This window comes from Drosophila miranda, chromosome 2 (assembly GCF_003369915.1).
Source record: "Drosophila miranda strain MSH22 chromosome 2, D.miranda_PacBio2.1, whole genome shotgun sequence".
NCBI lineage: Eukaryota > Metazoa > Arthropoda > Insecta > Diptera > Drosophilidae > Drosophila > Drosophila miranda.
Window position 1 is genome coordinate 5,483,614 of NC_046675.1, and position 23,085 is coordinate 5,506,698.

General features: G+C 44.5%; 7 protein-coding genes across 9 annotated transcripts; 2 read left to right on the forward strand and 5 right to left on the reverse strand.

Moving 5' to 3' along the window:
• Positions 1–1,501: 1,501 nt before the first annotated feature.
• On the reverse strand, positions 1,502–3,370 carry LOC108154318 (fatty acyl-CoA reductase wat-like). The gene is made up of 5 exons (XM_017284577.2): positions 3,235–3,370; positions 3,042–3,154; positions 2,469–2,979; positions 1,704–2,409; positions 1,502–1,643 (listed from the first exon to the last, which is right to left on the reverse strand). The coding sequence occupies exons 1-5, from the start codon at positions 3,308–3,310 to the stop codon at positions 1,550–1,552; spliced, it is 1,500 nt and encodes a 499-aa protein (XP_017140066.1). The 5' UTR covers positions 3,311–3,370; the 3' UTR covers positions 1,502–1,549.
• Positions 3,371–3,793: 423 nt separating this feature from the next.
• Positions 3,794–5,655, reverse strand: LOC108156436 (fatty acyl-CoA reductase wat-like). The gene is made up of 5 exons (XM_017287893.2): positions 5,556–5,655; positions 5,378–5,490; positions 4,806–5,316; positions 4,044–4,755; positions 3,794–3,965 (listed from the first exon to the last, which is right to left on the reverse strand). Exons 1-5 carry the CDS (start codon positions 5,629–5,631, stop codon positions 3,869–3,871), a joined length of 1,509 nt encoding a protein of 502 aa, XP_017143382.1. The 5' UTR covers positions 5,632–5,655; the 3' UTR covers positions 3,794–3,868.
• A 418-nt stretch (positions 5,656–6,073) lies between these two features.
• On the reverse strand, positions 6,074–8,115 carry LOC108156437 (fatty acyl-CoA reductase wat). Its single transcript, XM_017287894.2, has 5 exons — positions 7,986–8,115; positions 7,736–7,848; positions 7,162–7,672; positions 6,380–7,091; positions 6,074–6,294 (listed from the first exon to the last, which is right to left on the reverse strand). The coding sequence occupies exons 1-5, from the start codon at positions 8,059–8,061 to the stop codon at positions 6,204–6,206; spliced, it is 1,503 nt and encodes a 500-aa protein (XP_017143383.1). The 5' UTR covers positions 8,062–8,115; the 3' UTR covers positions 6,074–6,203.
• Positions 8,116–8,278: 163 nt separating this feature from the next.
• Positions 8,279–10,301, reverse strand: LOC108156439 (fatty acyl-CoA reductase wat). The gene is made up of 5 exons (XM_017287897.2): positions 10,077–10,301; positions 9,899–10,011; positions 9,326–9,836; positions 8,554–9,256; positions 8,279–8,488 (listed from the first exon to the last, which is right to left on the reverse strand). The coding sequence occupies exons 1-5, from the start codon at positions 10,150–10,152 to the stop codon at positions 8,401–8,403; spliced, it is 1,491 nt and encodes a 496-aa protein (XP_017143386.1). The 5' UTR covers positions 10,153–10,301; the 3' UTR covers positions 8,279–8,400.
• Positions 10,302–14,598: 4,297 nt separating this feature from the next.
• Positions 14,599–15,559, forward strand: LOC108156441 (ATP synthase mitochondrial F1 complex assembly factor 1). Its single transcript, XM_017287900.2, has 2 exons — positions 14,599–14,871; positions 14,923–15,559. The coding sequence occupies exons 1-2, from the start codon at positions 14,630–14,632 to the stop codon at positions 15,512–15,514; spliced, it is 834 nt and encodes a 277-aa protein (XP_017143389.1). The 5' UTR covers positions 14,599–14,629; the 3' UTR covers positions 15,515–15,559.
• Positions 15,560–15,571: 12 nt separating this feature from the next.
• On the forward strand, positions 15,572–17,650 carry LOC108156438 (synaptic vesicle glycoprotein 2C). The gene is made up of 6 exons (XM_017287896.2): positions 15,572–15,664; positions 15,718–16,042; positions 16,101–16,637; positions 16,699–16,843; positions 16,897–17,302; positions 17,360–17,650. The coding sequence occupies exons 1-6, from the start codon at positions 15,619–15,621 to the stop codon at positions 17,392–17,394; spliced, it is 1,494 nt and encodes a 497-aa protein (XP_017143385.1). The 5' UTR covers positions 15,572–15,618; the 3' UTR covers positions 17,395–17,650.
• Positions 17,651–17,698: 48 nt separating this feature from the next.
• Positions 17,699–23,040, reverse strand: LOC108156442 (neuropeptide F). 3 transcript variants are annotated; one of them, XM_017287902.2, is made up of 3 exons: positions 18,918–19,062; positions 17,993–18,279; positions 17,699–17,951 (listed from the first exon to the last, which is right to left on the reverse strand). In XM_017287902.2, the coding sequence occupies exons 2-3, from the start codon at positions 18,266–18,268 to the stop codon at positions 17,940–17,942; spliced, it is 288 nt and encodes a 95-aa protein (XP_017143391.1). In that variant the 5' UTR covers positions 18,269–18,279; positions 18,918–19,062; the 3' UTR covers positions 17,699–17,939. The 3 variants fall into 3 exon arrangements, with proteins under 3 accessions (XP_017143391.1, XP_017143390.1, XP_033244731.1); XM_017287901.2 differs by having other exon boundaries at positions 17,699–17,925; positions 18,918–19,060; XM_033388840.1 differs by lacking the exon at positions 18,918–19,062 and adding an exon at positions 22,953–23,040 and having other exon boundaries at positions 17,833–17,925.
• Between the last annotated feature and the right edge of the window lie 45 nt (positions 23,041–23,085).

Consider the following 23,085-nt stretch of genomic DNA (forward strand, 5'->3'; position numbering starts at 1 on the left):
TGATCGCAGATCAGTTAGATGTCTTCTTATATGGGTCATCGGACACAGGGACATCCATTAGAATGATGCCGCCAACGATCTAGCCAGTTATTCCAGCTATCACGGGACACTGGCAGATTGGCACTCACGTCTCCAGACCGTCAATCCCGCACAATTACCGAAGCAATCTGTCTTTTTCTGCCACTGTCCGGCCCGTTCACGGGCATTTTGGGAAATTTATGCCTACCACGGATTAGGCAGAGAGCGGCAACACAAAGGACCTTTTACAGGTCCAAGTGAAACGGGGGAAACTCGCCCCCTCTCCCCAGACACCACCACAACCTATCCCAAACTGGATAGACTTCAGTTCTGTTATAGCATTTGGACACATAAACGAAATGTGTTCATTGGGAGGTAAGAATTTATATCTAATTACAGAAATTAGTTCAATTTCATCTCTTTTCAGATGACTACCGAGGACACGGCGTTCAAAATAGCAAATAAAATTGTATGCCCTCCAGTGAAATCGTGTGAGGCGGAGCGAGTTTTTATTAAAAAAAGGACGCAAACATCGATGTTATCCACCCTGTAAGTTGTATTGCATAACCGATATATGAAAAGGTATTATGTTATGCTATGTTTTTATACCCGATACTCAAAATGAGTATTGGGGTATATTAGATTTGTGGTAAAAGTGGATGTGTGTAACGTCCAGAAGGAATCGTTTCCGACCCCATAAAGTATATATATGCTTGATCAGCATCAATAGCAGAGTCGATTGAGCCCTGTCTGTCTGTCCGTCCGTCCGTCCGTCCGTCTGTCCGTCTGTCCATCCCCTTCAGCGCCTAGTGCTCAAAGACTATAAGAGCTAGAGCAACGATGTTTTGGATCCAGACTTCTGTGATATGTCACTGCTACAAAAATATTTCAAAACTTCGCCCCGCCCACTTCCGCCCCCACAAAAGACGAAAATCTGTGGCATCCACAATTTTGAAGATATGAGAAAACCAAAAACGTAGTCTCTTATAGTCTTTGAGCACTAGGCGCTGAAGGGGACGGACAGACGGACGAACGGACGGACAGACAGACAGGGCTCAATCGACTCGGCTATTGATGCTGATCAAGAATATATATACTTTATGGGGTCGGAAACGATTCCTTCTGGACGTTACACACATCCATTTTCACCACAAATCTAATATACCCCAATACTCATTTTGAGTATCGGGTATAAAAATAAAGCCAAACACAAACTGATTCCCCAGGCTTCATATTACCGACACGTGTGCGCTCCTTCGCTCTATCGCAGTGTGGCTTTGCAGTTAGGGATGGTAGGGTTACGTACTGAAAAAAGCTCTTTCACCCGCGGGCTCTATCCGAGTAATACTCGTACTTGAAGCCCCCATTCCAGCCAACCCATTGGATTAGTGCGCTGTGACCTTTCCATAGAGATACATATGTAAGTGTATATGTCTATATAAACTGAGTTCAGGTTATCTCACCATCGTTGTATAATCTTTTAAATAATATTAATTTAATTCAAGTTTTCAACATGGTACTTTAGTATTTTTCAAAAAGCAGCAATGAGATTGAGAAGCAGCCAGATAGCAGCTGCAGCACTGCACAAAAGAATCAGCTGCAACGTGCGATGCAGCATGTGAAACCTAAACACAATTAAAATTCTTTATTTAGGTTCACTCCACTTTGAAAATGAGTTTACTTACCGCCTCCATACCCTTTGACCCTCAGCAATGGAGGACGGAGAACGTGGCTCTTTGCAGAGGTAGAAGCGCATTCCGCGTAGGGCACGATTGAAATAACTATCCCAGTCCAGAGCCAACATGTCAAAGTTGTATATCTCCTGATCCTGTGGCGACATACTTTGCCACAGCCTATCCTTGTTTTTCGTACCGAACTTCCAACTCCGGCAGGTGAACGGCCTCAATAACAGCATGTTCTTATGTACTTTCTGGTATATTTTTAACAGGCGCGGCTTTCGGCCGATCGCACAAAGTGCCAGATCCACTACAAGGCCGGGGAGAGTATGATAGAAAAACGCAGCCAGGGGAAAGAGCCAGGAAGTGGTCATGAAATGCATGAAGGGGTACCACAGCATCTTCGTCACTGCATAATTTTCACCAATTGACTGCGTCTTGTCCCTGAATGCGCCATAGGTCAAAAGGTTTTGCTCACTGGGTGTAAGGTGGTAGATAGGAGGTGGCGATGAAGTTCTCACAGCTGAAGCTGCTGTTTTCCAGGCACTCGCCAAAGCCATGCTGGCACAGTAGTCCACAGGAACCACACTGTTCTGCGCGTTCACATCGACCAGCGCAATGCGTATGACCCCGTGAGCGACTCCATACACTAACCCTATTGGTCCGTAAAGATTGTCAATATAACCTGACACGGGTTCGCTGGAGGTGGCAATAACTGTGATCATGGAAAGAAAATTTTTAGAAAATTCCGATGACCCTTCTTTAAGCACTTACTAATGGCTGGTCGAAAAATGCACAAGGGCAAATCGCCCGCCTCCCGAAGGATCACATCTTCGCCAAGAGCCTTGGTGTAAGTATAGGTGTTCGGAAACGATCCCAGCAGAGCAGACGTCATGTTGTCTATCAGCTGATCACCTAGCTGATCAGTCATTTCCAGCACCTTCTTAGAACTGTTCGTCAGAAGTTCAGGATAGAACTTTTCCTGGATGTGATCTATCACACAGTTGGCGAAGGCTGTCGAGACGTGAACAAATGCATCCAGGTTGACCATTTGCTTCCCCAGCTGCACCATCAGTCGCGTGGCGCGAGTATTGATGGCCAGTGCCACATGCAACGGCTCGTTGAACCGTACTGTGGCTGCTCCGTGAAGAACGATCTGCACCTCTGATGTCAGGAGCCTTCGGTCCGTATCGCTTATGCCTAGGTCCGGCTCCAGACAATCTCCAGCGATGGGGCATACTCGCTGCAGAGCGTCTGACTTGGACTTCAGTAGGAGTTCAAAAACCTTTTTGGGAAATCCTGAATGAGAACCTACTTTTATGGTAAGGCTTCATGGTTAATACGCACAAGATCCTTTGACCATTCACTGATTCGTTCCTGAATTTCCACGCCACGCTTCGGTCTGATCAATAAATATATTTGCTTTACCTCCGTGGTTCGTAAGAGTTTCTCAACCATAACTAAAAGCTCGGTAAATAAACGGACCGTTTGTCAAAATTATCGAATATGAGGTGTGCTTCATGAAAATCTCGATTTGTACCTTTTCCCAAGAATCCGGTGCCTCCTGTTATGAAAACGGTTTTGTTTCTGTAAAACCTTTGGATATCGGTTTCCATTTTGACTTTGCAGTTCCCTAATCCTCGAAGCGGAACGTACAACCAGAAGTGAAAACTTAAAATAGAAAAAGTTTCGACTCTGGGGCCCTTTTTATAGGCATTTAATACGCCTACAGTAGAAACTTGCGAATTAAAACTTTGAACTCGAATTTAATTTCTAATCGTTTGCGGGTATTATAAATTGGTGTTTGGTAGATCTTAAAGTTTCCCGCAGAACAAAAGGTTCTATTTGACAGAGACTACTGTACCTGACCTTTATGTTCCAGAATACAATAGCAGTATATTTTTTTGTTTAGCATTAACTTATGCAAACCAACTGACACCGAGAGCAACATGCTATTTGTAAATTCAGTCGGCGCCGGGCTTGGTTTTTATAAGTTGCATGGGAGAACCACCTATATATTATTCTATTTGTGTGGTATTCGACAGTTGGAAGCACACTATTTTCGTGGCAAGTCGATGGGAATTTCGAGATTAAAACAATAAGTGACCAATTGAGCTTCATTCAAAGGGAAGTATTTATTTCTTCTAACACACCATTTGGATATACTACGAGCATCAAATAAAAAAGACTAAGATCTTAAGGAGCCACCACAAAAAGAGTCCTGCCACACAGCATAATGCCACTTGAAGGCTGTAGTGCAATATCTTCAATCTGTGCAAATAGGAGATAGGGGAAGCAATGCTGATTATGGAATCACAAATCAATAGCCTTCAATATGTGGCAAATTACCGTTCGAATAGCCGCAGACCCTTTTCAATAGACTCCGATGTTGGAGCTTCTTTCCCCAAATATAGCCGCATGCCCAGCAAGGCATGTCTGAAGTAATCCTTCCAATCCAGACCCTTCATGTCAAAGTAGTAGACTCGGCGCTCTTCTGCGGACATAAGCTCACGCAAGCGATCTGTATTTTTGGTTTCAAAGTGCCAGGCTCTGTGCAAAAACGGCTGTAATATGTCCATATTTTTGTGAATCTTCCGATATACTTTCACCAAGCGGGGCTTCCGCCCTGTAAGACGCAGCACCAGATCGAAGACGTGTCCGGGCAAGATGTGATAGAAGAAAGCAGCGAAATGATAGACCCACGGAGTTTTTACGCAATGAAGAAAGGGGTACCAGATCATTTTCGTGAGGGGGAATTGACTTCGAAAGCTAACACCATAATTTATAAAGTCTCTATTAGTTAGTGCGTTCTGTTCAGTGGGTGCCAGGGTGTAAACTATGGGCCTTGGCATTTTCTCGTCCCGAACCCTGTTCTTAGACGTCTGCCAAGTACTGGCCAGCGCCACGTTGGCGCAATAGTCGACAGGAACTAGGTTGGCAAAGGCCTCCGTGTTTAGGCTGGCGACGCGTAAAACTCCAAGAGCGACACCGTAAATCAAGGCAATGGGTCCATAGAGGTTATCGATCCAGCCTGCGACGGGCTCCTTGTGGCTTGCCATGACTGCAATTATTGATCATGAAATTCAGTTATTCTGCACGCTAATCACTTACTAACTGCTGGACGAAAGATGGACAGCGGCAGGTCGCCCGCTTCACGAAGAATCACGTCCTCTGCCAGGGCTTTGGTGTATGTGTAGGTGTTGGGATACGATCCGAGCAGAGCTGGGGTCATGTTGTTCATTAACTCCTCACTCAGCTGGTCACACATTTCCAGTACCTTCTCCGAGCTGCAAGTCAAGTGCTCGGGATACAACTTCTCCTCTATGTGCTCGATCACGCAGTTGGAGAACGCTGTGGAGATGTGCAAGAAGGCCTCCAGGTGTCTCATCTGCTTGGCCAGCTGCACCATCAGTCGCGTGGCGCGAGTATTGATGGCCAGTGCCACATGCAACGGTTCGTTGAACCGGACTGTGGCTGCTCCGTGAAGAACGATCTGCACCTCTGATGCCAGGAGCCTTCGGTCCGTATCGCTTATGTCCAGGTCCGGATAAAGGCAGTCTCCGGGAATGGGCATCAAGCGCTCAAAGGCTTCTGGCCTTGATTGGAGTAGCACTTCAAACAGCTAATATGTGCATGAACCAGTTAATTCGAAACATATTTTAGTCCTACATTTAAAGACCTACCGGCTCCGTCTGCCAGGACTGAATACGCTCCTGAATGTTTTTACCACATTTGGATCTAATCATTATGTATATTCGTTTCACGTCAGTGCTACGCAGGAGCTTCTCGATTATCACTAGAAGAATCCTCTGCATTATATTTAAACCTGTTTTTCCAATGGAGCATGTACAAATTCAATACCTTTTCCCAAAAACCCGGTGGCACCGGTTAAAAAAACTACTTTTTCCTTATAAAATCCTTTAATACCAGACTCCATTTTGGTATTAAATTGTATAAAAAATCAATTTTTATAAACTTGAATCTAAGAAACTCGTAGCGTATGCAACGGCTAAATGTACTAAGAGAATTAATTGGATTTCGCGTCACTTTTTATGCGATTTCGTGAAAGCGAAACTCATGCATTAAATCGTGATGTCACTGGGGTCGTGTCACCAGACCGGGTCTAATTTATACAAGCCCAAATAAATCCTAATACCTAATGAATGTAATGAATGTAATGAATGCAATCCATGCAATCAATCCAATGTACACTTATCGATTGTGTTGGAATTTACAATTTACTCACTCGATATCTGAATAGGTTCCACAGCACATTGGATTTCGACGATGAACGTATTCGATTTCTCACAGTTTTCGACAGTTGGAACGATTCACAAACAAATACAAACAATATATAAACCTAAATAAAAGACGGTATATTCAACCTTGAGTGATTTCTGACGTATTATATTCCCTTTTTTTTTAAAAAAAAAAGACTTTTCCAAGCTTAACAAACTTTGGAGGCTTCCCAGAACTTTGAGACTTTTAACTCTTTATTAATTCAGATTTCTAGTTAATGAGAAGCCTGGAAAGCGACCACAGAATTGCTCCAGCACCGCACGCCAGAGAAGCCTTCAAAACGTTATGCAAGATCTTAAGACTGTGGGGATATGAAAATAAAAAAAAACATTGATATCAAGAAGATACGTTTTAGACAATAAACCTTCGGGAGAACAAAGTCTTACCGCCTTAACAGCTTCAGACTCTGCGCTATGGACTCGGGAGTGTGGGGATCCTTGGCCAAATACAGTCGTACGCCAAGCAAGGCCTTGTTGAAATAGTCAGTCCAATCCAAACTCGCCATGTCGAATTGATAGATGATGCGATCTTTAGCCGACATGAGTTCTCGCAGTCGGTTCGTGTTCTTCGTATCGAAGATAAAGGTTCTGCTTGTAAACGGCCCCAATAACGCAATATTTTTGTGAATCTTCTGGTAAAGGTCCACCATCCGAGGCTTCCGTCCCATAAGACGAAGTATCAGATCCATGAAATAGCCAGGCAAGATATGATAGAAAAAGGCACCCATGGCGAAGAGCCATGGATTCGAGACGCAATTAATGAACGGGTACCACACCATCTTGGAGAGTGGGAAAATGTCGCGACAAGCAAACGATAAGTCGATAAATCTCCCAAAGGTAATCACGTTGTTATCGCTGGGTGCCAGCGTGTATATGGTCGGTTTTCCTTCCACTGTGCCGCTCTGTGCATTCTGATCCGTTTTCCATGCGCAGGCCAATGCAGCGTTGGCGCTATAATCACCTGGCACCAGGCCGATATGCGCCTTAGTGTTGACGCACATTATGCGCAGAACTCCCCGAGCACCGCCGAAGATTAGGGCAATGGGTCCGTACAGATTGTCAGTCCAACCAACGACGGGCTCCTTGTAGGTGGGCACGACTGTGGAGAGTCATGTTACACAATGTTTCAGTTCCATCCAAGGCCTCGCATCATATAAGGAAAAACTTACTAATGGCCGGCCGAAAAATGCACACGGGCAGGTCGCCCGCTTCCCGCAGGATCAAGTCTTCCCCCAGAGCCTTTGTGTATGTGTAGGTGTTGGGATACGATCCGAGCAGAGCTGGGGTCATACTGTCGATCAGTTGATCACTTAGCTGTTCGCGAATGGCCAGCACTTTGTCGGAACTGCAGCTCAAGTGCTCAGGGTAGAACTTCTCCTCGACGTGCGTCACCACACAGTTCGAGTAGGCTGTGGATATATGGACATAGGCCTGCAGGTGCACCATCTGCTTGGCCAGCTGCACCATTAGTCGCGTGGCACGGGTATTGATATCAAGGGCCAAGTGCAACGCCTCATCGAATCGAACTGTGGCTGCTCCGTGAATGACGATCTGCACCTCGGATGCCAGCAGCCTGCGGTCCGCCGCATTTATGCCCAGGTCTGGTGCCAGACAATCTCCAACGATCGGTACAACGCGCTGCATGGCTCCGGGCTTGGACTTTAGGAGCTCTCCGAACACCTTGATGGGGTCTGGGGTATGAGCTCAAGATTCATTGACATTGGTGGGCCCACCATTACTCACCACATCTTTCTCCCATTTGACAATGCGTTCCCGAATGCTCTCACCTCGCTTGGGTCTCGTCATGGAATAAATGCGCTTCACCTCCGTTGACCGCAAAATTTTCTCAATGATAACTGAAAGGCAAAAGAAATTCACAAAAAAACTGCACTTTGGGGTCGGCCGTTTGGACTTTTGCTTATTAATATTTTCCATTTATCATTTTCCATAGTAGAGAATATTTGATAGAGAGTTTGTAAGCTGTTCCACATACTTTTTCCCAAATAACCTGTTCCACCAGTTAGGAAAATGGTTTTGCCTTTATAAAATCCCTGGATATCGGAATCCATTTTGATGTGAGACTTTGATTGATTGCCGCCGAGTAGAAGTGTGGCTTGACTGAAGAGTAATTCCAGTTTAGTGCCGCTATTTATATGGACTAAATAATTTCCACCCAACAAAGGTCAGTCTGCAAAGTCAGCGCTCAATGCAATGCGGAATTCAAATCAGTTCGTGCACACGTATATTGTATATTATAAAGCCATAACAAGAAAGGAATCGTTCAACTATTGCAACTGGTTTGGGCAAGGGCAAAGAAAGCACTTCCCCCTTTTAATTTATTCAAAAACACCAAAATAACTCAAATCCGAGCATATAATATGTATGTACATATTGTACTATATACCATATCACACAAGGAGCCTGATCAGCGACCATACAATGAAAGCAGCAATGCACCCGAGGATGACCTGTAGGAGGTGGTGCCACATCTTCAGCCTATAAGTGCAGAACCGAGTGCCACAGATTCAAAAGGAAATTCCAGTGATTCGCATTGCAATTACCTCTTTATCACTCGTAGGCCGTGTGCTATTGACTCTGAAGTCGGTGGATCCTGGCCCAAGTATAGTCTCATGCCCAGCAGGGCCTTTTCGAAATATTCCTTCCAACTTATGCTGGCCATGTCGAAGTCGTAGATTCTGCGATCTTGCTCTGACATAAGCTCTCTCATCTTATTGGTGTTGTGCATGTCAAAGTACCAGCTTTTGCTCGAAAATGGTCCCAATATGCCCAGGGTTTTGTGAATCTTCTGGTAAACTTTAACCAACCGCGGCTTCCGGCCGCTCAGATAGAGCGCCAGATCGAAGATATAGGCGGGCAGGGTGTGATAGAAGAACGCTGCAATGGGAAAGAGCCACATAGTGGTGATGCAATGGAAAAACGGATACCAGACCATTTTGGTGAGGGGACACTGCATGCGACCATCTAGCGCATAGTCTTTGAATTCTCCATGCGTCAGGGAGTTGTCTTCGGTGGGTGCCAGTTGATAAATGATCGGATCGTTCTGTCGCTCATCAGTCTGTGCGGTTTTCCATGCGCAGGCAAGAGCTAGGTTGGCGCAGTAGTCGACCGGTACCAAGCTGGCCTGGGCCTTCACATCGATGGTGGCTATACGCAGGACTCCACGAGCCACGCCGAAAAGTATGGCAATGGGTCCGTATAGGTTATCAATCCATCCGGAGATGGGCTCCTTGTGGCTGGCAATGACTGCAATTATGAAGAACCATTGGTAAAGGAGCACATCACACAGCACATTTCCCTTTCCCAATCACTTACTAACAGCAGGTCGGAAGATACAAATGGGTAAGTCACTCCCCTCCCTTAGAATCACGTCCTCTGCCAGGGCCTTGGTGTATGTGTAGCTGTTGGGGTGGGAGCCGAGCAGAGTAGGCGTCATGTTGTCAATAAGTTCGTCACTCAGGAGCTCACTCACACCCAGGACCTTATCCGAGCTGCATGTCAAGTGCTCTGGATAGAACTTCTCCTTGACGTGATAGATAATGCAGTTGGAGAAGGCCGTGGAGACGTGAACAAATGCCTCCAGGTTGACCATTTGCTTTCCCAACTGCACCATCAGTCGCGTGGCGCGAGTGTTGATGGCCAGTGCCACATGCAACGGCTCGTTGAACCGTACTGTGGCTGCTCCGTGAAGAACGATCTGCCCCTTTGATGCCAGGAGCCTTCGGTCCGTATCGCTTATGCCCAGGTCCGGCTCCAGACAATCTCCAGCGATGGGGCATACTCGCTGCAGAGCGTCTGACTTGGACTTCAGTAGGAGTTCAAAAACCTTTTCGGGAAATCCTGAATGAGAACCTGCTTTCATGGTAAGACTTTATGGCTGTTACGCACAGAATCCTGCGACCATTCGCTGATTCGCTCCTGAATTTCCACGCCACGCTTCGGTCTGATCAATAAATATATTCGCTTCACTTCCGTAGTTCGTAATAGCTTCTCAACGATAACTGAAATGCATTTAATTTAGATTTAACCTTGAATTAACTGCCAGTCGGAATGGAATGGGGAATACCTTTTCCCAAGAATCCGGTGCCACCTGTTAGAAAAACGGTTTTGTTTTCAAAATATTTCTGAATGGCACTTTCCATCTCGTGTTCCCCTAATTATCCGCTCAAAATGTGCTTGGCTGGGAGATAGTAAATGTCATAAAAGAACCCGTGCAGTGCAATATATGCAAACACAAAAATCATGGGCCGCGAGTCGCGAAGAAAAGCTTAAATGTAAGTGCACCTTTGTTTTGCAGCCGTTATATATAGCTTTCTTTATATATCTATGCATGCATATATTATACACGGTCGATGTACGCCGGTGCCAGGGCTGGGGACTATGACGCATTTGGCTCGCATTCTTGACTCTTCTTGGTGTTATACGGTGGTGCTATGGATAAGAAAATAAACAATAACCATTCCATAAAAATAGAAATCGGTCTCTACTTGGGCGTGTATCCCTGATGCATAGGTATATTTACTCGTACATTACCTTCACGGGGTACATATTTATATGGCTGATTTGGTACCCAAATCCATTTTAAAGAATGTCAAAAGTCATCAATAAATTTGTACAGTTCACACAGAAAAACCGCCGAGTGCTAAAATTTATTGCTGGCTGACGAATTGCCTTCAAGTATGTTCGAATTAATGCGCGGCGGCGTCGACTGTATTAATGATAGAGTATTTATTAACTAATTTCAGCACTTTTTTTTCTACATATCTACATATTTATGTCTGTTTGGCGGTCAGTCTCTGTTTGTCGCGTTTGACGCATAGTTCTCAGAGACTATAAGAGCTAGAGCCAAATTTTGCGTTCAGATTACTATAATATGACACCGAGCTCAGTGTAGTTCCAATTGTTTCTCAGCCCGTACCAATGCCGAAAAGGCCGAATCCACCATATTTTAAGAAACAAGAAACTCGCAAGCATATCTACCATTATTGGATCGGATCATTATTAAATAAGTCCGACCTCTCTGGCGTTGTTTTGAAGAGTGAAAGAGATTTAGCGGACGGTGCGGTATGGAAACAGGTAGCAAATATTCTAAAATTCGAATCAAATAGGTCATTAGGTGGAAGAAGAATAAACAAAGTGCAAGAATTTGCAATTCATACATAGTACATTGTATACTGACTGAGTAATGGGTATCAGAACGTACCGACACGTTTTTCTTAATTTCTTATGGAAATTTACGAAAAAGGGGCATTTTTTAAAAATCAAATAAATAAAAAAATATAATTTTTCGAGAACTTTTCGTTTTAATGGGATTCTTATGGATGTCGAAACTATATATGTATATATAGCTAAGTATATATGTATATCACGAAATATTTCTGGGGAATAGGAATTCCATCAGACAGATGCTTTCACCGGCCAATAACAGATTTAGTACCATATCCATAGTGCAGACGGGACACTCCCAAAAGCCTAAATCAGTTATTTTGTTTCCTCTATGTTCCAGTCCCACCTGAACGATAGGTGGCCAGGGCTGAGGGCGACGCGCCATCTAGCGGAAGTCCAGGGAGGCTCGATGGTGTATGGGGACATCGGGGGGAGCTGGAGCCGTCACTGGGGATATAAGGAAGAGAATAGGATTAGTTATATGTATTAGTAAGGGAAAAAGGGATAAATAGGAGTGAAAATATTAGAAAACGTGGATTGGATTATAGAAATCGTGGAGCGTGGACGGAGTAACGTCGAAATTGGAAATTTTGTGCTTAAAACAGAAAGTTTGAAGTGAGTACAGAAAAGGCGGGCGATAAAATAGGTTGTAATGCAGAAAATTTTACAAACAGCCGGCAAGGAATATAGCCACCAGAACCGGGCCAGAAGGTTTCCTGGAGAGGGACACTGGAGTTCGAGAAAGTCGACTGCAGAGAAGAAGACTGCCCAACGGAACCTGAGTGAGTTCGGTCCAGTTGCGCGTGTGTGAGCCAAGTAGCGCGGGACGTGTGAAGGGGGAGGGTGAAAGAGAACGATTTAGCTGCCAGGGCGATTCTAGCCACACCGCACGATCGTTGCATCGCCTTCCAGTGCGTGCCACACGTTTGGTCTCATTCACCAGGTAACAACCCCGAAACCCTATTCACACACACACACACGCGCACACGTATACTCGGACCTATATAAGTTTAGGGCTGACCGGCCACGGCCAGCGATCGCCCACGTCGTTTGAATTTAAAGAAAAAAAACATAATCCGCACTCCAAACACCGTTCCACATTAAATGTTATTTTGTTCCGTGTGTTGTCCTTTATTTAGTAATTAGTATTAGCTTAAACCGTTTAACGTACATTGAAAAAAAATATGTAAAAACACCAACACCTTTCACGAACCTAAATCTGCGATCAGCTGTTCAGTGCCAGAAGATTAACCCTTAGTGGGTGACGCGGGGGTCCCATCAGTCCACCGTATTTGGTCGAGCGATTTGTGAAAAAAATATTGTTTATTGTTTATGTCCCGGGGACCCTTAACAAGAGCTCTTGGTAGGTTAAGTCTCCGTAGGGGCCCGGAGTTAAATTAACTCCCGTAAAACTGGATCCAGTCAACTACACATATTCCATTACGTATGGGTGAGGGTATCCCTGTTGGTTGAACGAAATTTCAGCAGTTATTTCCTTGTTTGCCTTTGTGTCGAACGTTTTGGTGTTTCTTAGTGGTTAGTGATAATTTTGAGTATAGCTAATTTATTAATGAGAAAGATGAAATTGTCAATTTACGATTATTAAAGCTTGGATATATATTGAAGCATGATGCATTAAATTTAAAATAGAGGGAGGACGCGTGGCGTAAGCCATGGATTAGGCCAGCCGTTACCGTTCCAGCAGAGGGTGGCCAAAATGAACGTTGTGTTTGGTCACAGGTAGGGCGGGCGCGCGAAGTGATAACACCCAAGCTTCACCCACTTGATAGCCGTCTGTTTATGATTTTCTTTGTTGTTGTTAGGTTGTTGTTAGTTTTGATGTCCCGAGAAGTAGTATGTCTCCTTTTTTGTCTACATAAGGCGGGCAAGGGGAACTACCCAGCCCTGGGGTCGACAGCTAGCCGGCATTGCCCTCTGGGAAACAAGCCAAGTGTAACATCTACACCTACATATGAGTAATACAATTTTCTGAGTTTGAATTTAAAAATTCCGCCAAAGTGATGCCCTATCGACGAAAAATGGTTCGTCAAAATCGAATGTAATGGTGCAACACGTTGCAAGCGGAATATTGCTATTTTTAAACGGTTGAGACAATAAAAACAAATGTAAAATGATCGCAGTTTCTAATTTTCCCTAATTTTTCAATCCAGAAAACTTTCTAGCCTGATTCCGGTTCTGCACTTCTCGGTACTAAAATTTGAATAGATTTTTAACTTTTAACTAATTATACTTTCATCCTTTTTCCCCACCTTCGCTTCGGTGGGACTGGGACATCTTTTAAAAAGTCCGCCAAATGATGCCTTACCGACGGAAAATGGTAGCCAAGTTCCGACAGTTCATACACCGAACTTGTCGGAAACGTCGGTATATTTTCAAAATAAAACTGTTTATTTTGGTATATTTTAAGGGTCAGACGGCCACACTGCAGCTCATAAATGGAACGAAGAAATGAGTCGGGAGAGCACAATTTTGAATGGGCTATAGAAAGAGGGTATGGACAACAGGTAAAAAAGGCAATGAAAATTGGTTCCTACGATCCCCACATGTGTGTTTTGAGGACAATCTTCAAGGTATATTTTACATGGCATGCGTTTCATTTTCTGAACCGTCCTGCCCTTTTTTTTCTACCATGCTCCGAAAAAATGTCGTTGATATGTATCAAACTTGTAGTTGCCGTGTAGTTGCCATGTAATAAATCTTTTCTTTAAAAGGTTTATTTAAGAAGACAGGGTATGGAAATTCCATACGCAGGTTTTTTTAATTTTTGCTCACAAATCGTACTTACGTGTATCATTTATTCCAATAGATTGCATTTATACCTTTTTTTCTCATTAAATGGGTAAATGGATGTTCTAGAATCGAGGAAATGTTTGTCATCTAGTGCACCAATAAAGGCCAAAACCCTTCAGTCTCTGTTTTAAAGGTATTTCAACGATTTTTTGAAGGTAGTATCGGGATCGAGATATATTTACAAGACCCTAATCATATGCATTATAAGTCTAAAACATAACAATCTTAGATAATTTCTATAGTAAATGCGTTTTTAAACAGCTTGGAAAAACAGTTTCTTCATATATATTAACGAAATAAAGTATAGCTGAGCCAAAACTCCGGTTGGCGTAACATTTCATACTCACTTACGTTATATTCCATACTCACTTACGTTTCCACTGTTTTTTTGTTGACCTTTTTTGTTTAAACCTTGTTTTCTACACTATACAATAAAAGAGAGTACTTAAAAGTAGTCACTCAGTAGAAAATTGATTCATTAATCGGATAAAATTATGTGGGCATGGCTAAATGTTCTATATAGCTGGGAATATTCGACGGAAGATCAAAAACGAGAAATATGTATAGTAGAACTTGATAAATAACGATAGCTTGATAACGATAAATCAGCTGTCACAAAGTTGTATAATTTTTTTCTCGGAAATGGCATGCCGTAAATTGTTTCGCGTTCTTCAAAATAATCATCCAGCTCTAAAACGGAGCATTGCCATGTCGCGCTCACTACGCTCCACCGAGGAAGCCGTGGAGAAGCTGAAGGAAAGCAATCCCTACTATTGGAAGTATGCGGAAAAGATTGCCAAGATTCAGCAGACGTCTGCCGAGGAGTTCCTGGATCGTGTTGAGCGCGTCGTGAATCCAATTAAGGATGGCCAAATCCAGGCCAGGTAAGCAATGACCATAGCTGGCAGCAGTTGCAATAAATAACAATTTTGCAGGTCGTATTCCGAGCTGTTGAACCCCAAAGAGGAGCTGGCCAAGCAAGAAGCGGCTGAGCTGCCACACAAGAAACTGTCGGACATCATGAAGCTGGAACTGCTGGCCGACAAAAGCGCAGAGGAGTTATCGCAGATCTGGATCGAGTACCACAAGACCAAGGAAGTGCTGGCAGCCACCCTAACCAAGGCTCAGTACGAAACCTTGATGGGCCGCGCCAAGGAGCATCCAATTTTCCTGCTGCCATTGCCGCGCAGCGAGGGATTCGAGTTTTTCTTGCTGCAGTTTGCAGCCAACACGGTTCACTTCACTCCACTGCTGGCCTACCAGGTGCATCACGAGAATGCCCCCGAGTGCCTCACAGTGGTTCATTACACTGAGGTGCAGGACAAGGGCGTGGTGCTGATGCGCGGTGAATACGACACCAAGGTACTGACCGCTCAAGAGGCCCAGTGCCTGGCGAACGAGCTGCAGATGTTCTACTATAAGACAGACGAGAGCAAGATGAAGCTCCTGGAGACCTTTACCAAGCGTCCCGATGAGTTCAAGCACACGGATCTCATCAAGGAGGTAGAAAACATTCAGCTGGCATAGACACTGACAAATTCGTCAAAATAAAAATACGATATATAAACGGTAGCTGCAAGTCTATCCCTCTGTAAATTTACGGCGTATTTCGGCTTGGATTAGGAAACAGTATGCATCAGCATCTGTCCGAGTTTGACGTCGTTATGGAGCAGATTGGTAAATGTCAATTCATTTGCATCTCGGAACAACTAAGAGCCCCCGGCACACAGGCTTCGGCAGAGTTCATCTGTTTGCCACTGTGACGCTGGGACTGCTCCAGATGATGGCCATTCTGGAGACAATGGGCATGGGAATTATTGGACCGGCGGCGGTCTGTGATCTGCGGATGAATCTCATGCAACTTACTTCGATTTTGGCGGCCGGTTTTATGGGTATAATTTGCTCCTCGTACTTCTGGGGCTACATTACCGATAAAATGGGTCGCCGTTGGATCCTCTTGCGCACCATTTCGGTGAGCAATATATGTTCGGTCATTTCCATGTTCATGGTTAGCTTCTCTGGCTTCTATGTAATGCGCTTCATGACGGGAATATTGTAAGTGGTTTTTGTTCTGCAGCATGCGCCTTTCATCTAATATTTTCAACGCAATCAGCGTGGCCGGGCCTAGCTTTGTGGCAGTCACCTATCTTAGCGAGTTCTGCAACAAGCAGATCATGTCGCGCGCCGTAACCCACTTGTACATGTTCACGGGTTTCGCCATGTTGTACAGCCCTGCGTGGGGGACATTATTTCAGGCACAGGCCTATATGGACTTCGAGTTGGTGATATCGGGGAGCCTAACTGTTCGGCCCTGGCGTATACTTGGCTGCATGTTCACATTGCCCGGATTGATTGCGTTCTTCCTGTTGCTTCGCATGCCAGAGAGTCCCAAGTTTCTGTTTATGATTGGTGAGACCCAGAAGGGCATGGATGTGATGGACTGGGTGTGCAGAAAGAACACCGGCCGGTCCCTCAACCCCGAACAAGTGGCGAATATGCTCAAGTTTCAGAAAAAAGTGGAGGTAAAGCGCCAGAAGAATGCCAACAATATCCTATTAACGATGCTCAATGATGCCATGCCACTGTTCCGGAAGCCCTACGTCTGGTATTTCGTGAGCGGCTGTGCGGTTATGTTTGTGATGGGCTTGCTGTGAGTGGAGTGTAGTCAATGCCGAGACTGAGACTCCAGATATACTTTCTTTCTGTTACAGGGCCAACGGATTGGGGATCTGGTATACTTCAATGCGGAATCGAGCAAATATGCGCATAGGACCCAAGGAACATATGACACTTTGTAGCCTTCTATTCGACAATATCCCTAGCCGAATGAAGGAATCCGAAGAGGACTTAAATATCGTAAGAACTATGCTCTCCATTATGCTACAGTCTTCATCGAATCCCATCCTTAGGTCTGCAACGATGACCTGCATAGCTTCAACGATTCTCTCATTCTGGGTGCTACCTACATTATTCTATACAACGTATGCTGGCTGTTGCTCTTCTATGTGCCCCGAAAGGCCCTGTTGGTCACCTCTCTCGTCATTGCCTCCACCTGCGGATTTGCCATAATATTCGTATCCAACCATTTCATTCAGCTCTTTTCCTTGATATTCCTAGTTTCATTCCCGGGCTTGATAATTTCACTGATGGGCGGTGCCCTACTGGAGTTTGTGCCCACCTACATACGCGCCAAGGCTCTGTGCATCAGTCTTATGTGGTGCCGTTGGGGCGCTGCCGTGGGAGCGACCGTTGTCGGATCGTCTATTGAGAAGCACTGCGAGATAACTCTATTGGCAATGGCAATTCTGCCTCTGTGTAAGAGCCAGATCCGAATCCTGCGTCCACGAATTAATTATGTTTTACTTTTTGCAGTTGCCGCAAGCCTTGAATCATTTTTACCATTGTAAGCGATGTGCAACATCTTACGACAAGATGTATCAAAATAGAAAATAGATTATACACTTATGAAAGGCCCGAAAAGTAGGCAACGGAATGTGAACGGCTTTATTCCGATAAATTCGAGCACAATTGTTTCCCCTTCCTTCTTGATTGTTGGGCCTTGACCATTTCTTCATGGTGTTAATACTTGAATTTATTGAAAAACTTTGTAGATCCATAGGGATTACAGATTGTGAAAACCAAATGAAAACCAAATCAATTCATCATTGCAGTTTATATTTCTTTTGTTTGGAGTAAGTAGGCGAATATGTTGGTTAGTTAATATATGTCATTTATTTAACTAACATCAAGATTAGATGGAAGATATATCTAACCGTAAGTATTAAATATGCAGCTGCAACTAGATCTAATTTCTCAACACGTTAAACTATTGCCCCGATAATAACTAATTGAATAACAACAAATAAATGAGTTTTAATCGTCGTCATGGTCCACGGCGTTTTGGTTTAGAATACCTCCTCCTCATCCAGGGCGCGGATCTGTGAGAGTGAGATTAAACAGATTTCTATATTGACACATAATCGTGTGTTTCCCTCCTTATCTTACCAACTCCCCGCCGCTGTTGATGCTTTTGGCCATATTGTTCTCCAGCTCCCGATTCCGCAGCATTTCCATCAGTGGACCCCCCCGCTTGCCGAACCGAACTCGTGCCCTGTCGCCATAGTAGGTGTCCAGATCCTGCAAGAACTTGTACGCATCCGCCATGGTATTGACGTCATTCTTCCGTGGTGGTCTCGAATTGGATGCCTCCACATTGCAGCCGGCGGCGATCAGTGTAAGTGCCACGCAGACAATCAGAATGCAACGCATTGTATTGGACATGATGCAAATTGCTGGGGAACATCGAAAGACGGAAAAGAAAGGGTTGGGTTAGTATGAGGTAAGGGTATTGCTAATCTATTGAAAACCAAGGATAAATTACTTTATTAAGTGTGAGCTAATTGACATCTCTGGCCATATATTGCGGCTTGTTACTCAGCCATTTGGGTTGGGTTGGGGTTGGGTCTTCGTAGGGCCAGATTTAATAACTGGCATTCTCGTATGATAATTTATGGCTAGAGTCATGGGGTGAGCGGGCTAAATGGGCGAACGGGCTGTCCTCTGCTTTTGCTGACGACCGTTTCCAATGATTTGGTTGTGGCGGTACTCTGACGTAAGTTGCTGCTCGTACTTTTCCCATCCAGAGCCTCGTTATATATAACTAATAATTACAACCATTATATAGCAGTTAGCTTCTACTTAAGGTCACTCTGACCTATGTGAAACGATGCAATTACGAATCAGAACTCTACTGCCTGAGAAAAGTCATACATAACTTTTTGATACAGCTTTCTCGACTTATTCCGAGAAAAAAGATTAATTTTTTGTCTTAAAATAGACACTTTTAATCGTCCAAATGAACTCTCGAGAACTTAAGCTTATGTTTTGAGTACACAAGGCTTTTGTAACTACATGTTATAACCATCCTTACCCGTGCAAGATTACCACTGCTACAGTTGAGTATTTTACAAATGGATGTGATCTGGAATCACAGCACACACAGGGAGAGCACAATGCAATTGGTCACCGTCACCGAAGTGTGTAAACAGCGGACGCAGTCGTGAATAAATGTTGGCCAAAAGACATTGGCAACAGGTATTTATAGGGGCCGAAGCGTGCCATGATGCAGAAGGATACGAGTATACGCGCTTGGCCTTATCATAGCCAGGCCGCCCACCACATCGCAGCGAACAAATGCGGAACGAGCGGAAATTGGCGGACGGAGCGAACCGAACACCGCGCGAAGCCTCTAAAATATTTTCATATGCAATATAATTATGTGGCTGCTCTGCTCCTGTGTTTCAAGTTTTGCAGCAGCTGGAACGGAAAAGCGTCTGACATTGGCAGTGGGAGTGGTAGCATGCGAATGGGATTCGTTTTTGTTTTGGAATGGAAATGGAAATAAGAATGGGAATGAGAATGAGAATGCCAGCGAGCAGGGTCAGGAAAGGGGGCTGGCTGGATGGGGATGGGGATGGGGATGGGGATGGGTATGGGCATGGGGAACACAGGCGCTTGGAAATTGTCGACGGAGATTGTTGAGCGCTAACAAATAATGACAGTTGGCTAACGAGATATCCAGAGCCGCAGATAGAGAATTACGCATAAATGAATAAATGACAAATTTTCGATAAGAAGGATTAGCGCCTGCTGCGCCCCCTGAATGGTGCATACTACTCGTAGAATTGATTTATGGGAACGGGCGGCCGGCCAGTCCTCCTTCCTGGGCCATCGAAATGCCAATGGGTCGGTCGCCTCTGGTTCCCTGCCGGTTGGCAACCCTATCATTAATTATAATATTTTGATTATTGTTTAATAACTGTTGGCTTAGTTGGCGACGCTAATTGCGATACGCGGCGCGACGCCATCGGGCATGGCATTACATCAACTGCTCGACTTTGCTTTGCCGTTTAACTTGGGGTCAATACGGTGAGGCAATTTCAATAGCACTTCCCCGTGTTCGAGTGCGGGTGCGTATACGTAATGCGGTTCTCACTCGCTACATGGCGTGTACGATGTGACGTCACGGCGACCACTTCTTCTGTGGGTATATGGTTATGTTATTAACTTAATATTTGTTATAAACGTTCTAGCTAATTATCGCTCTAGCGTTTACTTTGCTGTTGTTTTTTGTCATCGTCGCAGTTCTCTGGCCTAGCCTACGCTGGATGGATACCTATTAATGCTGTGGCTGTCGCTGTTGTTGCTGTTGCTGCTGAGAATATCGTACAAATTAAACTTGTTAGATATTCATTTGCGTTGAGCGGTAGCTTTTCATATTTAAATCTAATTGCCATCCAATATTGTTGGTTCCTCATTGTTCGTCTGAGAGTTTAGCTCCAGTTCCAGTTCCATTAACCGCTGCTGATTGCCATTGATTGCCCCTTCCCTTCCCCCCTTAATAATTGGAGCCACTATGATCTATTAAAGCCTGTACATTGCAGGTCAGTCTGATACATACGAGTAGGTCAGCTTTCGATCGTACTTTCCATATGCTTACCTTGTCACCCGTACAACATTTAGATGTAAGTTTACTCGGGCAGCGCACAAAGAGCAATCAAGGTCCAGAGTCACTTTCTGGGTTTTTGTAGGCAGACTAGTCTGGGAAGCCCCCAGCAAAAGATCGGTCGATCTGGTTCAAGGATGTCAGTGGCTCGTAGTTCCGCATTGAGAGCTGCTTGCTGCTGGGCGCGGTAGGTCTCTTGCAGCGTGTATGCATCTCATTGTTCTCTGCGGACTACGATTCGGCTTCGCTTTTGTCACCTTTCATGTGCTAAAGCGGCAACGTCATCAAAACCCGTCAAGACAATGCAAAGGCTAAGAGTCCGGCGGTGCAATTACTCGAAAGTGCCTCGTTTTTGTTTAGTCAGATACTGTTATAATTTTAGATATGAGGGCAGCTTGCATGTCAGATGTCTGGGGATCCCCGTACCCATGGCCATGGGCCAGCCATTTCTGGTTGGGGACATAATATATGGTATTTGCATGCCAATCCCCAATTTTCAGCAAAACTCTGAGAATTTTAGAGAACAGAACCATTTTCCTCCGTTTGTGTAGACGTAGATGTAGATAGATGTTAATAATCCAGCGTGCTTCTGGGGATTCTGGGATGATCCGCTGCCCCCTGCAGCTCGTTAAAAAACTACTTAGCTTAATTGAGCGTTTAATGTATGCGAAATAGTTGGAGACTTGTCTCCTCGTGTGTACAATTTCGTTCACTGAGCAGCCGCTTCGTGAACATTCCGTTGTTGGTTCCTGCAACAAACTTTTTGGGGGCTTTCCTCGCCTTGGGGATGTCAGCTAATTGGGCAGAGGTTACCAACTAGACAATCGTAGACCTTATTTGCAACCAAATGATAATTGTACCTCAAAATTTCACGGCTAAATAACAACATTTGCGTATATTTGCCCATTCGCCTGTTTGTGTTTGGTTTTCTATATCATGCAAATATTGTTCTATATCCGACAAGTTAGTCAGATTCTTGGTATTTCCAGTAAATTTTTCCACTTTCCGACTGGGAGAGAGGGTTTAAAGGTTTGTTCATATACGTCAAAAAAACATATGTGTCGTACTGCAAAAACCAATATTTAGCTTTGTTTAAATTCATAGAAACTTGTTAGATCATTGGTTTTCGGGTGTGAAACGGGTTTCAAAAAACTTTACGATAGATAGGGTTCTTCTTTGCATTCTAAAGGCTTGGAAAGGAGTGATAGATATACGAATGTCCCCCATTTATTGTACTTTTCCGAAACAATGAACTAAAAAATTAGTATGTATTGTTTTTCCATCCATTAGCGGTTTGAAATTTAGGAAAGCTTCTTATGGAAGAGCTTTTAGCTTAGCCAGGACACACCGCACCGTTCTGGGCTAGCTTTTTTAATGGCGATATGGAAGTTTCTAGGAAAGCATAAACAGTGTCTAGACGGAAGGGGGACTTTGTGGTTAGCCATAATTGCGGCACGAGCTGCTATAAACAAACAAACAACAACAATTATCCAGGGAACAACAGCAAAACATGGGATAATGGCGACATGCATGTCAAGTGATAGTTAGTGTAGTGAACCGAGCACATTCGGGATCATACGAGCTGAGCTGGTGACGCTGTGCCAAGAGTCCAGACATAGCCCCAGAACCCCAGGCAATTCCGGGTAATACGGGGCAATAAAAAGAAAATGGCATTTCTCAGACAAATGTTCATAATCGTTTATAAGCACAAAGAGAGAGAGAGAGAGAGAGAGAGAGAGAGAGAGAGAGAGAGAGCGCTGGGAACTCGTTAGAGGAAACAGAACGCAGCACGCATCAGGCATCACGTGGCTGCAAGGGATCGGATCGCATCGATCGCTCAAAGGTTCCTCCTATAGTGGCTCTGGGTATATTATGTCCAAGGGAAATAGGTCAGCCACTAACGAGACAGCTGGAAAACAGTAAGTAGACACTATTATTAGATTTACTGTCTCCAGATTTGTTAACTGTTCTTAGTAGTGGGCTGATCGGCTGATCGGGTGATCGAATGCGATCGGGGAACACTAGTGCCCTGCACACCATCAATTAGTATCAAACTACATAGCGGATGGCTAATTATCAGAACAGCCAGTTAATAGCTAATCGTTATTATCTGCTAAGAATCAGAACTGGATGTAATTGCGTCAAGAAGTGGCTTTTAATTGCGGGCAAAACTTCATGCATATTTATACTGAAAAAGGGCACGGGCACGGGCACGGGCACGTGTGCGTGTTCACTGTACATATAGCTCGAGTTCTGCCAGAGATTAAATAGAGTCATTTGTGGCCATTAAATATATGAAAAAACAATTTGCGAAGCTAAAGCGATCTCGAAAAGCAACGCCGAACCCACCTAACCCTCTGGCCAGAATCATTCTAACTAACTCAAGTCGTCGGACCCCCAGTAGCACCCCCCTGTGTACGGTGCGGGCCGGAAATAATACCTCAGTTAGGGGGTTCTTACCACAGACATGTAGACTTAATGTTCCTCCGATGTTTTTGTGTGTAGTACCCGTATTCGCGTGTTCCTCCGCTTGTGATAGTGTACGCGTAGTACCTGGGACAGAGCCGAGCTCGAGCTCGGGCCCGAGCAGAGG

What these genes read in the sequence shown, in the direction of transcription:
- LOC108154318 (XM_017284577.2), bottom strand. Translation starts at nt 3,310, where the DNA reads ATGGAAACCGATATCCAAAGGTTTTACAGAAACAAAACCGTTTTCATA. An exon ending in GTGAATGGTCAAAGGATCTT is followed by an intron (nt 2,980 to 3,041) that starts GTGCGTATTAAC and finishes TTTCCCAAAAAG; the next exon opens with GTTTTTGAACTCCTACTGAA. An exon ending in GGTCAAAGGGTATGGAGGCG is followed by an intron (nt 1,644 to 1,703) that starts GTAAGTAAACTC and finishes AATTGTGTTTAG; the next exon opens with GTTTCACATGCTGCATCGCA.
- LOC108156436 (XM_017287893.2), bottom strand. Translation starts at nt 5,631, where the DNA reads ATGGAGTCTGGTATTAAAGGATTTTATAAGGAAAAAGTAGTTTTTTTA. An exon ending in CACCGGGTTTTTGGGAAAAG is followed by an intron (nt 5,491 to 5,555) that starts GTATTGAATTTG and finishes GGATTCTTCTAG; the next exon opens with TGATAATCGAGAAGCTCCTG. An exon ending in GGTCTGCGGCTATTCGAACG is followed by an intron (nt 3,966 to 4,043) that starts GTAATTTGCCAC and finishes CTATTTGCACAG; the next exon opens with ATTGAAGATATTGCACTACA.
- LOC108156437 (XM_017287894.2), bottom strand. Translation starts at nt 8,061, where the DNA reads ATGGATTCCGATATCCAGGGATTTTATAAAGGCAAAACCATTTTCCTA. An exon ending in AACAGGTTATTTGGGAAAAA is followed by an intron (nt 7,849 to 7,985) that starts GTATGTGGAACA and finishes TTTGCCTTTCAG; the next exon opens with TTATCATTGAGAAAATTTTG. An exon ending in CATTTTTCGGCCGGCCATTA is followed by an intron (nt 7,092 to 7,161) that starts GTAAGTTTTTCC and finishes GACTCTCCACAG; the next exon opens with TCGTGCCCACCTACAAGGAG.
- LOC108156439 (XM_017287897.2), bottom strand. Translation starts at nt 10,152, where the DNA reads ATGGAAAGTGCCATTCAGAAATATTTTGAAAACAAAACCGTTTTTCTA. An exon ending in GCGAATGGTCGCAGGATTCT is followed by an intron (nt 9,837 to 9,898) that starts GTGCGTAACAGC and finishes TTTCCCGAAAAG; the next exon opens with GTTTTTGAACTCCTACTGAA. An exon ending in TATCTTCCGACCTGCTGTTA is followed by an intron (nt 9,257 to 9,325) that starts GTAAGTGATTGG and finishes TCATAATTGCAG; the next exon opens with TCATTGCCAGCCACAAGGAG.
- LOC108156441 (XM_017287900.2), top strand. Translation starts at nt 14,630, where the DNA reads ATGGCATGCCGTAAATTGTTTCGCGTTCTTCAAAATAATCATCCAGCT. An exon ending in GATGGCCAAATCCAGGCCAG is followed by an intron (nt 14,872 to 14,922) that starts GTAAGCAATGAC and finishes ACAATTTTGCAG; the next exon opens with GTCGTATTCCGAGCTGTTGA.
- LOC108156438 (XM_017287896.2), top strand. Translation starts at nt 15,619, where the DNA reads ATGCATCAGCATCTGTCCGAGTTTGACGTCGTTATGGAGCAGATTG. An exon ending in CCGAAGAGGACTTAAATATC is followed by an intron (nt 16,844 to 16,896) that starts GTAAGAACTATG and finishes TCCCATCCTTAG; the next exon opens with GTCTGCAACGATGACCTGCA. An exon ending in AATGGCAATTCTGCCTCTGT is followed by an intron (nt 17,303 to 17,359) that starts GTAAGAGCCAGA and finishes TACTTTTTGCAG; the next exon opens with TTGCCGCAAGCCTTGAATCA.
- LOC108156442 (XM_017287901.2), bottom strand. Translation starts at nt 18,268, where the DNA reads ATGTCCAATACAATGCGTTGCATTCTGATTGTCTGCGTGGCACTTACA. An exon ending in TCAACAGCGGCGGGGAGTTG is followed by an intron (nt 17,926 to 17,992) that starts GTAAGATAAGGA and finishes TCACTCTCACAG; the next exon opens with ATCCGCGCCCTGGATGAGGA.